This window comes from Schistocerca piceifrons, chromosome 2 (genome assembly GCF_021461385.2).
Source record: "Schistocerca piceifrons isolate TAMUIC-IGC-003096 chromosome 2, iqSchPice1.1, whole genome shotgun sequence".
NCBI lineage: Eukaryota > Metazoa > Arthropoda > Insecta > Orthoptera > Acrididae > Schistocerca > Schistocerca piceifrons.
Genome location: NC_060139.1, coordinates 657,509,981 through 657,525,733, shown reverse-complemented (window position 1 = coordinate 657,525,733; position 15,753 = coordinate 657,509,981). Strand labels below are relative to the sequence as shown.

Below are 15,753 nucleotides of genomic sequence, written 5' to 3'. Positions count from 1 at the left end.
GACTGAAAGAGAGCGTGATGCTGAAACAGAGAGTTTGTGGGGAGGCAGAGGGAAGGAGGAAAGGTTGTGAGGAGGCATATCGAAGAGTAAATAATAAATACCTCATTGAAGCAGGGGTATTCAACTAGTATATGCTCTCAAAGACAAAAAGAATGACCCACCATGCAGGACTTCTCCAAATTGGATCGAAATCGGTAGATGTTATGTACATGTACAAACAAATGATTAAGATTTCAAAAAAAGTGGAGCCTTTATTCAAGAGAAAGAGGTTTACAAATAGAGCAAGTCAATAACATGTTGGTCCACCTCTGGGCCTTATGCAGGCAGTCATTCACCTTGGGACTGATGGATAGACTTGTTGGATGTCCTCCTAAGGGGTATCGTGCCAAATTATGTCCAATTGGTGCATTAGATTGTCAAAATCTGGAGGTAGTTGGACAGCCCTCCCTATAATGATCGAAACATTATCAATTGGGGAGAGATTTGGCGATCCTGCTGGCAAGAAGGTAGGATTTAGCAAGTAGAAAGACAAGCAGTAGAAACTCTTACTGTGTGCAGGTGGACATTATCTTGCTGAAATGTAAGCCCAGGATGGATTGCCATGAAAGGTATCAAAATGGGGCTTGGAATATCAACAACATACCACTGTGCTGTATCCTGCTATGAAATGAAATGGCAACCCACACCATCATTCCTGGTTGTAAGGCTGTATGGTGGGCAACAGTCAGGTTGGTATCCCACCACTGCCTGTGGCATCTCTTTGGCCCAGAATCTCACTGAATGGAGTAGAATTGTCTTCAGTGCTGAGTCCTGCTTTGATATGAGTCCCAATGATCAGAGAATATTTGCTAATGGGCTGGTCTTAATGACATCAATCATATACATAGATCTCATGAGATTGCTGTGGAGGTCATTACTCACTTCCTACTCTTAGCAAACCTGCTCTGATAGTGTGTGTCTCATTTGAGATGACTCCTGTATTATGCCGAAGATGAGGACACTCCAAGGTGACAACCACTTTTACTTTCAATTACTTACTTAATGAGTTTTCTCCTCTTACTCATTCCCATAATCCTTTTATTCATTGTTTTATTTCTTCTTTTCCTCTTATGTACAGCAGTTTTTGTTGTTGTCTGTTCTTTTCATCCTCCTACTTAACTATTTGTCATTTCAGTATCTATACACACCAGTTTCTCTTTTATGCCTCCTTCCCTCACGAATTTAGAAATAAATATACGTCTTCAACAAACAGGGCATTTGAATATGAAGAATTATAAGTAAGTCTGGATGACATCTAGAATGATGTATGGAGGTGGGCTTTCAAAGACAGTATCCAATCCAGTAAAATTCTACTATGTTTAGGTTATGTTGTCTGTGAAATAAAACAGCTATAGTTTTAGCTGTTGTTACATACAGCCTTTGTCAAAGTCATTTTTTGTTGTTGTTGTTGTATTTCACAACTTGACACACAACATGTAGCACTTACCCAAATTTTTCTAGTATCTTTCCGCAACAGAGAACAACATTTAAAAAAACTGGAAGAATTGTACTAAATATTACAACAGTGACATTACAATTTTTATTTAATGGCATACTTTTATAAAATATGTACATCAATATTGTAAAAATATTACAATTCTCATAATAATTAAATGAGTATGTGATAAACAAATATCTTTCAAAGCAAAGAACTTAAGCTGTAAAGAGCACAATAGAAAATTAATAGATTCATTACATAAATATCTATGATCATCTTTGGGCTTGAACTTCATTTTAGAATTTTAGCACCAAAACAAAATGTAGAATATTTGACTGTCCAATGAGAAACCATATATAAAGAATACATAATACATATCTTGAACTGCATGCAACCTACAATCACAAAGTACGATTTCAGTTTTACATGTTAAGTAACTGATAAGGGCATTTTCGTGTCTCTTATTAAAAGAACATATAAAAGTGGTAAGGAAACATATTGAATGAATATTAATTTTAGATGTTTCAATAACAAACATTAAAACATTTGGTAACAAAAAAGACAGACAGAGACTTATTAGAAAGAAGATAAATAGAAATGAAATTTTGAATGTTTTTAATGCAAGGTGAGGGGCATTTGATGCACCAATTGTGGGCAATGGCTTCATATGAAATTTAGTACAGACGTTCTACATTAAGAGAAGATATTTATAAATTTTAGCTTGTGACATTACATTTTTAGAAACTAACACGAAAGATCGAAAGTTTCTTCTGTCACTGATCCCCCAATGACTACAACCAGTTTGTAATATTGTCCATTGGACGAGTGAAGAAGGCACCATACTCCAGGTTTTTGAATTCAGGTTCAAATTCGCACTACAATTTTGATGAAAAGGTTTCTATGAAAAATATTTTTAAACAAAACAATCAACATTGGAATATTTTAGGTGTTCCTCATGTATTCTATGTATGTTGTTGTATAGACAAAGATATTTGGAACTCTGTAACAAAGGCACATTTTATTGAAATAAATATTAACTTCTAATGAAATAAAAATGGAAATTTGTTAATATTCACTATTTTTTCCCAGATCAAATGAATACAAATATATATAACACTGGAATTTCGTCTTATTTCATAATAATTTATATTTTATGCAAAAAATAAAATTAATAATAACTGGTCTTTCTGACAACCCAGAAATAATAATACCTAAGTCACTCATCTACTGAGTGACACCAACATTTGATTATAATCATTATGAGTTGTATGCCAAAGAATAGATTTCTGTTACTTTTCTCACAAACTTTGGAATGTAGAACTGCTTTTTTTCTCTCATATCCAAATGACAATTTATCTGGATCCATGGTGTACAATATCTGGCTTCTCTTGTTAATGATATCATACAAATGTCAAGTGGGAAAACTGTGAACTACAGGATGAATGCCATATTATTGAAAGAAGAAAGTATATAATTACATGTGATTAAGGTGTAAAATAATTAGCTCATATGATTACACATTTCATATAACACATAAGATAATAAATGACTGAGCAAATAATAGGTGCAAAAGTCTTATCTGCACATACGATCACACTTTACAACAAACATACTTTTCTCATGGTCCAAACAGGTTCAGCACACAAAAAAGTCTTATATTTCTTGCATAATAATTCAAAGTATTGGCACCACTTATTCAAGAGTACACTACATTTCAATACAACATTACAAAGTCGTGACCAGTATACTTATCAGTAAATAAACCTGAGCACTGATACAATTTAGTGACAGACATTTCTTATGTTATTAAACGATACAGCTTACTGCTTGCTATTGCAAAAGCAACTCAACAAAATTCAGCCATCAATTAACCATAGCAGCATGTGATATGACAAATTATGATTGCTACAGTTACATGTATTTACAAATAAATTTACAGAAATTATTGCATTTGAGCACAAATTTATTGGTAGCTGCACATAATTCTTTACAATAAAAATGTAGATGCACTACTGTCACAGATGCTTAATCTACATTTAACATGCACCTGTAGACAACTTTATACATAGAAAAGAACAGAACCTTTTTGATATCTGGTAACAGATAATATCAATATGACAACTTAAAACTACACTAGCTGGACGTATCAGGGATATCTGCCAATTTAAAATATGCCAAAAATTATTCTCAATAAGTCAGTAAAATTCGTTCTTACTCACAAGGAAGTATAGTATTTTAAATCTTTCCACATGGTTTTAACTTCATTTGCCACCCTGAATGTACAAAACACCTTTCAGTCAATGAATATTTTTCAAACACTTTCTCTGGTCTCACAAGCACTAGCCATTAACAATATAAATAAGACAAACTATATATGAAACCAGCACTTTACAAATATCATATGCTTGATGCTCAAACAATGTTCTTCCAGAATAAGAAAATTTAGACTATTCTCGCCACAGAACTTTGATTTACAACATCAAGGTTTGTTCATTACACATTTTGCAAGCAAATATAAATGCAGTTTAAGTGGTGCTGCAAGAATTTGCCTTTCATCCCTTTATGGGGAATAATTTCTTTTTTTTTTCAATTTTACATGTTCAATAGATGCACAGCACATTTCACTAATGGTAATACACTTGGCCTTTCTCTCAAGAAGCACAAAATGTTCACAATGTCTGTAATAACACAACAGTTCTGCCTGTGAAAGGCAGTACCAGAAATTCTCCTCACGAATGCCTGAGTCTCTGTTCCATCGTAATGTACTGCCGAATGAGGCGTGAAATCTCATGTGCTTGATCTGTCTGTAGCCGAGTAATACGCTGCTGCATCAGGTTACCACATTTCATATCCAGAAACAGAGTGCCATCCTCTGACTTCACTTTTCTGGTTGAGATCACCTCAGAGAAGGGATAATGAATCAGTGTTTCCTAGAAAATTAAAAATACCACTTCTATTAGTACAGTACCTTTTAAGGGCTGAAAAGTTCATAAAAAAATAAGGGTGTGAGACATTCAATTTGTAAAGTGAATAATTAATATTACACATTTTCTGTACTCCCTTTTGCAATATATATGCTGCTACCTAAAACTATTATTTTTCCATAAAAATACAATAATGTTAAATCACATTCATACTTACATGTGTCACCAGATCAATGAAATGGACACCATGTCTATTGAGGGCCAAAATGTGCTCTGAACGCTCTTTTGGATCTGACACACGCTTTACAGCAAAGAAACTAGATCCAAACAATGGCCATTTAGATAAAATGTCTGTAAAATAAATAATGTTTATTATAAAATGGAAAAGCAATATAAGTGTTGTAGTAAAGTTCTTGTAAAATGTAAATACTTTAGGATTAAAGGAGACCATCCTGGCCAGGGGGATTCACCACATGCCGAAGGTGACACGGAAATGTGAATTGGGAGGGGGTGACACAATGAATGAAGGTGAAACTGTTGGGTGGAGGGTGCAATGACAGTGGTTTACCTGAGACTTAGTGCAGGATGATTACAGGAGTGGAGGATGTGTTGTAAGGGCAACTCCCACCTGCATAACTAAGAGAAACTGGTGATGGAGGGAAGGATCCAGATGGCTCGAGTTGTGAAGCAGTCATTAAAATTCTGCATGCTGTGCTCATCTGCATGATCTGCCACCAGGTGGTCAACTTTGTTCTTGAAAACAGTTTGGTTGTAGACGCTCATCCGGATGGACAGCTGGTTAGTAGTCACACCAACATAAAAGGCTTTGTAGCAGAGTTGGCATATGATGTGGCTGCTTTCACAGGTGGCCTATTCTCTCATGGGATACATTAAGCCTGTGACAGAACTGGAGTAGGGAGTACTATTGGGCAGTTCTTACACCTTTGTCTGCAACAGGGGTACGATCCCTGTGGCCAGGGATTGGAAAAGGGAGTGGCACAGGGATGGACTACGATATTGTGTAGATTGGCAGCCAATGGAACACCACTTTAAGAGGGCTGAGAAGTATCTTGGGCAGGATGAGAGACAATCAAAGCCCCCATGAAGGGTAGGTAAGTCCAGGGCATTAATGGGTGACGAGAAGGTGTTCCTCTGTAGATGATTCTTGGGAAGTGGTATAAGGCTATGGGACAGGAAATCTGTTTGTGGACTATGTTTGGGGTGTATTGCCTGTCTGTGAATGCTTTTGTGAGACCTCCGGCATACTGGGCAAGGGAGTTCTCATCACATGGGACATATTTTTTGGTGTGTAAGGGCCTGCAGTTACTGTTGGTGGTTAATGGGTTTAATGTGGGCGGGGATGTGGATGGAACCATCACAGAGGTGGAGGTCAATGTCCAGGAAGGTGGCACACTGGATAGAGGAGGACTAGGTGAGGTGGATGGGAGAAAAAATGTTGCAGCTGTGGAGGAATGCAGATAGGGTGTCTTGGTCCTGAGTCCACATCATGAGGATATCATCACTGACCCTGAACCAGACTAATGGGTTGGGAATTTTGGGAGGCTAGCAAGGTTTCCTCTAGATGACCCATAAACAGGTTGAAGCAGGGTATGATGTGGGTGCCCATGGCTTTGCAGTGAATTTGTTTGTAAACCATTTCTTCAAAGGAAAAGTAGTTGTACATTATGATATTCTTCTTTAACAGTATTTTAAATAAGCTACTAATATATGTTAATTATCCAAAATTATGATATATTCTGCAAAGATTGCTTGCGAGTAATACTTATAACAACCACACAAATTCAACTAGTCACAAAGACAAGTTACTAATTTGTTGGATTGTTCTAGAATCTTCGTTCTCCTGTCCTGTTACCTGACCATGGGGCATAGCTGTGTAATAGTGGCAGGGAGAAATTCTTTTAGTGATGTACTGCAACGGAAGACATTTCACGAACTCACAAACTCGGCCTACTGTAACTACAGTGGCAACTCAGCCTCCACAGCGTCAGCAATGAGGCCTTTACAAAACTGGTGACCAGACTTTATAAAACTCTCTAAATACATATCAATCTGATGGATGGCATGAGCAGAAATCTGTGACTGATTGCTGATGATACTGTGGTGTGTAGGTCAGTGTCATCTTTAAGTGACTGTAGGATATAGGATAACTTGGAGAGAATTTTTATTTGGTGTGATGAAGGGCAGCTTGCTCTAAAGGTGGAAAAATATAAATTGATGCAAATAAGTAGGAAAATGAATCCTATAAAGTTCGAATACACTATCAGCAGTTTGCTACTTGATACAGTGAAGTTGAATAAATATGCAGGTGGATTGTTGCAAAGTGATGTAAATGGGATGAGCATGCCAGGTCAATTGTAGGGAAAGTACACGGTTCACTTTAGGTCACTGGGAGAATTCCAGGGCAGTGTAACTCAGCGATAAAGGTATCTGGGCAAAGGACACTTCACTGATCTATTCTCGAGTACCACTTAAGAGTTTGGATTCCCCGGCAGTTTGTGTTAAAGGAACACAAAACAATTCAAAGGGGTGCCGCTAGATCTATTATCAACACGTGAATATTAAGGAAATGCTTCGTGAACTCATGAGCGAATTCCTACAGTGAAGAAAATATGCTTCTCACGAAATACTATTAAGAAGCTTTAGAGGACTGACATGTGCAACAGACTGCAGAACAATGCTACTGCTACCAACACATATCTCAATCAACAAACGTGAAGACAAGGTGAGAGAGAGAGCTCATACAGAGAGTAGTTTTTCCCTCACTCCATTAGCATGTGAAACAGGATAGGGAATGACTAGCAGCAGTACAAGGCACCATATCAGGCAACATATGATGTAGTGTATTGTAATGTATTTTTTACTGGTCTTGTAATTTACAAAAGCAGCTTATGCATAAGACATTGTAAAAGTCAATTTATATGTGCAGAGGTGAAAGTGATTTCTATGTACACATATTTAAAGTTACAAATAATACAGTTGGGCCTGGCCTTGGCACCCAACGACTGTGGTCATGTATGTGTGGGTTGTGTGTGTGTGTGTGTGTGTGTTTTGTCAAATTCTGATGAAGGCCTGTTTGGTGAAAAGCTTTGTTCAACAGTGTTTTTATTGTGCCTATCTGCGACTCAGCATTTCCACTATATGAGGAGTAGCAACTATCCTTTCCATAGTATTGTCAAATAATACACTTCAAACATTTAAATATTGCTGTGAGCTGTACCTAATACAGTGTGACATATGGTTAGCATCGCTGCCTGGAATGCTGTGGGCTGCTAGTTCAAACCCAATTCCCAGCTATTACTTTAGTAATTATCAGTTCTGGAAGGTTCTTGGAGTTTCTTATGTTTGTATATTCTGGAGTACTCAATGCTCATATAAATAACAGCACTCTCCTTCCAGTTCTTTTCTGGTAGTATATTGCTATTCATAATAAACATGCCTTCAGGGCTCAGTGATGCACTTCACTGATGAATCTGCTTTCAAATCTCCACTTGATTTTGGTTGCGACAGTGGAGATGTCGCATACTTGAGAGCATCTACATCATTAATGGCCTCAATTAGATGACGTGAAAGTCACTGCCTATACAGACAGGAACCAGAATAAATGCTGTCAGTGCTTAATTTGTGGTGGTACACACCGGTACAGCATGCTAATACCTCTGACAAAAAGCATCAGAACCACAGATTTTGAGATGTGTTGTGATAGAGCTTTTGCTGTGGTTGAAGCGATGTAAAGCAAATGCTGTATTCATAGTTTGAAAATACTCAGAAAGACATTAAAATAATGTTTGAACAAGTCTAAATTTCAAAAACAACCTCTGATAGGTAACATTGTCAAAAATCAAGCACTGCATGCAGTATATCATTTCCACAGTCCGTATATTCGGGAAGCCAATAAAACAGTAGTAAGTCAACTGCACATCAACCATCCATCAATGTTTTACAGAGATTCTGGTCAGGACCTGATGAAATAGCTGAAAGCATTCAACTGAGTTGTCAAATACGGAAGGTGGGGTGACATGATGCATTTGACAAATGTGTACTTTTACTTGGAATGCACGTCCTACTAACAGTTCAAGGTCAATGAAGAGAAGGTCAACAGCAGGGATAAATTCCAGGCTGACCTAAAGAAAACGTTTGGCAACAATCAGCATTACATACACTTAGCAGAAGAACAATTGAAGAACAGGGCCCAATGTCATGGGGAAACGACACTACTGCACAAACAGAATGCAGAACTGCAGATAATTATAGCTCACCTGTGGGACAAAGTTCATCTTCATAGATTGGACAATCTGCTCTACAATCCGCAATAGCCTTGCCCTGTTGCTGTACAGAGGTCAATGCACTCTCTTAATTACCAAATTCTGATTATGAATCTGAATATCACAAAAACTGACATCTCACACTTGGTGAAAGGAGTCACAGAAGACATGTACCAAACTCTTCTGGTAAAGGACGTCACAACAGAGGAATTAATTAAGTGACAGTGCATCAAGGAAATTTAACAAAAAGAATCAGACAAAAGAAGTATGAAGGACTCCCACAAGTAGTCTCTACACCAATTTTAGAAGGCCACCATGATATCACCTCTCTCGTATGCCAGCTTGTAAGAAAAGAGGTACACTACTTTACGGCAGCCACAACTGTTTGACTGAGTAAGCAAGAGATAGCAGACAATAATGTTGGCCCCATACATCTCAGGTGGTTACAGAGAATGTTGAAGAAGAGGTGCATCAATTTTTATCACCAATCTCAACCACCAGTCGAATGCGACACGGGGAATGGATCTGACCAACTCTGGCTGCTGTCATCAAACAACAACCTGGCACCTGATCAATGCAGGTATAACTAACTTCTCCACCAAATATAACACCCCGCAGAAGAACAAACATTTAGAGGGCACAGGACAACACACTGGGTTTATTGTCACTGTGTGTTCCCTAGATACATTGTATGCTACTGCAGAGAAAGAGGATGAATTTTCAACAACTACTATACCATCAGATGTTGATCAATGTAACACTTCTGTTCATGACCGTCAAGCACAGATGGTTATAGTCAACATGCAGTACAAAGCCCGTCACTGTACACTGAAAAAGGTTGCTCATCAATACAACACAGCCATGCCCTCTTGCCATATGGAGGTCCAGTTACTTTCCTAGCTGGTGAGTTCAGAAAAACTAAGCGAGGCATACATCTACGAGGGTCAGGCCACCACACTGAAAATCCTCCATGGACAACAGACACAAACAAGTCAGAAAACCCCCTGATGTCATCATCAACAGCCAACTTGTCTGGGTGGTAGTCATCTCAGGGAATTCCTTTTCTATAATGCTGAATGCCTATCATTGACAACTATGGAATACTACGTTTCTTGATAAGAAAGCAATTGTGCTGAAAGTCACAAATAGGAAATATATCCAGCCAACAGGGACATGTATGGGAAGAATAACTGTCAATGACAAGACACAGGTCTCCAAATTTGTTGTTTTATAAGATTGTAGTCATAACATTTGTCTTGGGTGGGACTTCTTGCAAGCATTGCAAGCTCAAGATTGATGAATCTATTTCCATGAGCACACATAACAAAGATTGTTCTGAATGGTTGTTTGCCATTAAAGACAACATCCAAGAGTCATCAGAAAGATAAGTCTCAGTCATCAATGGAGATACTTATTTTCAGTGTGAAGGTTTTGTTGATGGCAAAAAGCAAGAGGGAAGGTAGGTCACTCTTTCATAGGTCTGCAAACTGAAGAGTGAGCAGGAGCTTCCCCACTCTATCTACCCCACTATGCCACAAGAAGCAACTATGGGGTGTTTCACAAAATTACAATAACCCTCTGCAGTGCACCTTATGAATCATAGACAACGCAGTGTGCAGGCACACCTGTGGGCTTTTGTTTTCCACAAGATGCATTAACACTCCATGTAACACAGATACGAATTACTAATAATACTAATGAAAGAAATGCATGTAGAAACTACATAAATCTGTGCCCATTGCTCTACATTGCTAGAGGAGAAATTGATACTTCATCATCCTGTATGGCAGCTGTAGCATTCTTCCAAGAAAGGCAGTTTCCCTATAATAAATGCTGCTCACTTTTCAGTCTGCAGAAAGTATATACTTCCCCAGCATTTTATGTTCAGTTTTCTTACATGAGTAGACAAAAGAACTTCACTGATCATGTGTTTATACAGTGGAGTTATTTTTGGTTTATTAAATGAGTATCTGGTATTGGCTGCCACAGAGGTTGAATGCCCGCCAAAGGAGATGGACTCAGATGACCATTATGGGGCACCATGGCCGCACAGCACTGTGCTTGCACGGCTAGAGCACCACCGTCTCGCCACATGAAAGTAGCGGCCCATAGCATTCCACATGGCTATTGTATAAGTGGCCAATCAGTGCACAGCTGATTAATTCAGTGCTCGCACTTGATCTTTTTGGATCTGTCTTTGCTGTACTAGGACTGTTTGATAACTACCTTGTTTGTCACTCGTTACTCTCTTTGGTCGCATCTTTGATATGTCTGTCCACTGCTCTTGGCCTTGCAGTCATTGTTGTGGTGAACGCTTGTTGTCATCTACGTTGTTTGTTCTTGTCCCAGACTGATATCTACTCCGCAGTTTGTCTGTCATATTTTGCTCCTCTACCATTAATCTGAGTTATTCCACTGCAGGCAGTTCTCCTGCCAGGCAGCTTCCTATATTTCTCCAATTCTTCTGGAGTCTCAATGTACACACCAATATCTGGCTACCCAAAGGTATAGCAGAGTACTTATTTGCAATTGTTAAGTGAGATTTAATGTACATTATGCAACTATAAACAATGGCAGAGAAGTGCAACTGTGATATTGTCAGTGACCTTCGTAGTGTAGGGGGAAAGGAACTGGATTACTAAATGTGGCCTCCTGCTGCTGTTTGATATTAACAATGTATGGTAAAGCCATGCAATTGTGTTATGGTCACACGAGTGGATGACCGGAAAGTTACTGACTTCTCTGTTTATTGATTGTGCTACTGATAGACTGCATAAATCTCTTCCAGTCAGGAATTGCTAACATTTGTAGAGGTGGGTGCACTAAGTGGAGTCATTTACCACACATCCACTGCATATCTTACAAGGTGGGTGTGAATACATGTGATGGAATAAGACTGATCATGTTCGGTTCTGCAGCAGCAATCTGCTGTAATGCGCTGCTTGACTTACGTGGAAATACCTGAAGATACATAACATTTAGGAGGCCTACTTGATTTGCAAAGTGAGACAGTTTATGTCACTGGGCCTCTTCAGACGCATTATGATGCCACTCACGCTATGAAACATACTCCAGTGAGTGATAGCATATTACACTTGGGGTAGGCTCTTCAGTATGGTAGGCAGCTGAAAGCTCCAATGTTGCTCATAACACAACAGCTCACTTAACAACTGCAAATAAGTATTCATTTCACAAACTAAAAATAACTCCAATATATAAACATGAGCTCAGCAAAGTCATCTTGTTTACTTACTTAAGAGAACTGAACAGAAAATGCTGGGGAAGTACAGCCTCTCTGAACACTGAAAAGTGAGCAGCACGCATTATAGGAAAAGTTGCTTTTCCTAGATGAATGCTACAGCTGCCATATAGGACGCTAAATATCAATTTCTCCTCTAGCAATGTAGAACAGTGTGCACAGATTTATGTAGTTTCTGTCCATATGTGTTTCTTTCATTATTATTATTAGTAATGCATATCTGTATTCCATGTAGTGTTAATGCGCTTTGTGGAAAGCTAACATCTCCTCGGGCATGTCTGTACACTGCGCCTTCTGTGATTTGTAAGGTGCGCTTCAGAGAGATAGTGTAATTTTGTGAAACACCCTGTAGTTGTTTCTTGAGGTGTAGTGGGGTAGATATATTGGGGGAAGTACTTATTCACTCTTCAGTTTGCAGGTCTATGAAAGTGAGAAGAGCACGACCACAATCCAGCAATCTATCTTCTGTTGTGCTTCTACCATCCACATCATCCCCTCAACACTTTTACACTCCCAGACCACAATTTATCCCTTAATACAGCTCTACTGCACCTATACATGGAACACGCATTTAATATCTGTTCTTTACCTGCTTAATTTAATAGTATACAGTAATTTTATATCACTAAAACTGTTTTTAATAATCTGCAATTACTGCATCCCCTGCAAAATGGAAACTATTAGTACTAGAGAAAAAAATGAATATGAACTTTTTTGTAGGAAATTTAATGTAGTTTAATTTTGCACTGGGACACATTTTCATGGCAAGCCACAGTTTTTGAGGTAGTCAAGAAAGATACTAAAAACTGAACTTTAAACACCCCCCACGACCATGCTCACACCCCACAGGTGGGGATTCTTTGCACATTGTTCATGACACTCTCTCATACTACTGTACAAAAATTTGTGATTACTCAGGTTTTTTCTCCTATTCGACCTCTTTTGGTCTTTGTCGATTGGGCTATAAATGAATGACATGTCTTTGAGATCCAGATGACACTGCTGCTTTTCCAGAGACCTTTGAAGAAGATCTAAATCACCTGATAATTGTATTGAAGTGTATCTGAACTGCAGGCATCTGCGAGAATCCAAAAAAGTGCCCGTGTGCCACTCAAAAAATAAAAGTATTGATGGAACTAGTGAATGGCGATGGAGTTCATCCTAACAAGAGAAAATAAGAGCAGTTGCAGCTTCTCCAACTCCTTGGCATATTCCTAATTTGAGAATTTTTCCTGGAATGTGCTCATACTACTGTTGATCCATTCAGGACTTCTGTACCAATGTGTGTGTCCCGTACAATAAGTTCAGGACTTCTGTATCAAGATGTGTGTCCTGTACAAGAAGTACTGCAGGGCGATGCCAAATTCTTCTTGAATGAGGTGCAACAAAGATTTTCCTTGTTGTTAAGGAGGCACTAAGATCTTCTCCAGTACTAGCAATGTATGGCAAGAATGCTAAGACAAAACTTCAGACTAACACTAGACGTCATGGGGCAGGTGCTGTTCTGGTGTAAATTCAGAAAGACGATGAAAAGGTGATCACTTACACTTGCAGAATACTTTCCAAGTACAAGATAAACTACTCCAAAACTGAGAAAAATTGCCTTACAGTTGTTTGGGTCACCAGTTACTTCCAGCTTTACTTATTTGAGAGACCATTCACTGTTGTGTCAGTCACTATTCTCTATGCTCGCTGACTAATTTCAGGGTATGTCTGATCAACTGGCAAGATAAGCACTGAGGCTCGTGGACTTTGATGTCACACTGGTATACAATAACAAACTCTGACACAAGGATGCCAACCGCCTTTCCAGGAATCCTGTAGTGGAATGCAGCATTATGGATGAAATCTTAGTCACTGTTGCATTAAGTTACATTATTGCTGGGCAAAGGGCAGATCCAGCATTGCTGAAAACCATAGAAGCCCTAAGAATGAGTAGCCAACCAAAGGAGACTTCCAATTAATAAATGGAATATTGTATATGAGGAACTATGATCCAATGGGGCAGAAATGGTTGCTCACTATCCCAGCTTATCCAAGGCCAACTGTCCTGAAGTTTCTCCACAAAGTTACAACATCTGGTCCTCTGGACTTGTGATGACTCTAAACAGAATTATGCACAGGTATCACTGACTAAGCCTCCACCAATCTGTTAGACACTATGTGAGCCACTGTAAAGAATGCCAGCAGCAGAAGTATGTTCCACAGTTACCTCCAGAGTATTTGGTACCAATTCCACCTATAGCAGTGCCATTCAATCAAGTTGAAATTGACCTCTTATTGAGGTTCCCACAGTCCAAAAACAGGAAATGATGGGTAATAATCTGCACTGGCTACCTCTCCCACTAATCTGTCAAGAAAGCACTGCCAACTGCCGAAGCTCTGGAAATTGTGAGGTTCATTGCAGAAGACATCATTTTGTAGCATGGAGCACCCTGTGCGACAATCTCTGATCATGAAAAAGTTTTCTTGTTGCATCATCACCCAAAGGATGACAACTGCATCCCACTCATGAACATATTGTCTCACAAAGCATTTTAATAAGACGATGGCAAATATACTCTCAATGTATGTTGACGTTGAACAGTGACTGAGATACAATGCTGCCCCATGTTACATACACATACAAAACAGCGACGTGAAACACTACGCACTTTACACTGGTCTTTTGCTCCATTGTCACGATGACGATATGACAATGGACACACTGTTACCTTTTGAAATGGACAAAAACTCACGATGACTACCTGTAACACTTCATCAGAAGGACCGAAGAACTAAAATGGCTGGCTAGCATACAGAACTGGATGCCCAGGAGACAGACCAAAAGCACTATAACACCAAGCAGTGGCCAATGAGACACATCCTGGGAGACTTGGTATGAATTTTTAAACATGTTTAGAAAGTGGGACTATCAGATAAGTTACTAAGCACTACTTTAGGCTGCATCATGCCCTCCTTGGTTGTTGGCCATCATATACGAAGTTGAGGATTATGGTTCTTCATCACGAAGGCAAAAGTTCAAAGACATCATCCATGTCCTTCGTATGAAGCCCTACAACATTTCAGAGGCACAGATCAATGATGGGAGACTCAAGGAAACTGAAGACCCACTCAATGATCGCAAAGCTTCAATGGGCAGCGCTGCCATCTAAGCTTGACATAGTGACAAGAATGTGACAACACAACCAGCATGTGAGGATCCGTCAGTGCTGGCATACAGAGGCCTATTAACAAGATTTAAATCCAGGATGCTGCAGTCAGTTCCAACGAGAACTTCTGAAACAGCGGGTCGCTGTTTCTCCAGATGAGGGAGCAATGCCGCAAGCGGTGTTGCATGCAGTGCGGCGTAGCAGCTATCACTACTTGCTGATGTGCTGCAACCTGCCAGCCCAAACCCCATGCTTTCCAGTATTTATTGTTTCTGGAAGGTTCTCAAAATGTCCTTCATTTATAATGTTAGTATATTCTGGAATATTTGATGTTTGGATAAATAGCAGTATTCCCCATCCAAAAGTTCAGTTATGTTCTGTTCTGGCTGTACATTGCTGCTTGTAATAAACATGCTTTCAATGATAAGTATTATATTTCACTGACAACCCTGCTTTCAGATTTGGACTCAATTATATAATACACATCATACATTCTTTTAAGGTAGTAATACCACGGATGCCGTAAATATGACTTTAAAGATTTTCCAAAGGTTTTGACCTCAGTATTTGCTTTTATGTTTTCAGGAAGTCTGTTACAAAATTGAACACCATGTGGAAAGTATAGTTTTGGCACAAGCACATATCAATTTGGGTCACA

General features: G+C 38.9%; 1 protein-coding gene across 1 annotated transcript in view; it reads right to left on the bottom strand.

Moving 5' to 3' along the window:
* Nucleotides 1-1,556: 1,556 nt before the first annotated feature.
* LOC124776994 (unconventional myosin-XV-like) overlaps nucleotides 1,557-15,753 on the bottom strand; it is a 465,068-nt gene continuing 450,871 nt past the window's right edge. The window contains exons 54-55 of the mRNA XM_047252242.1: nucleotides 4,619-4,752; nucleotides 1,557-4,407 (exon numbers count right to left, since the gene is read on the bottom strand). Of these exons, the coding sequence (XP_047108198.1) occupies nucleotides 4,207-4,407; nucleotides 4,619-4,752 (335 nt within the window). The 3' untranslated portion in view covers nucleotides 1,557-4,206. The remainder of the gene's footprint in view (nucleotides 4,408-4,618; nucleotides 4,753-15,753) is intronic.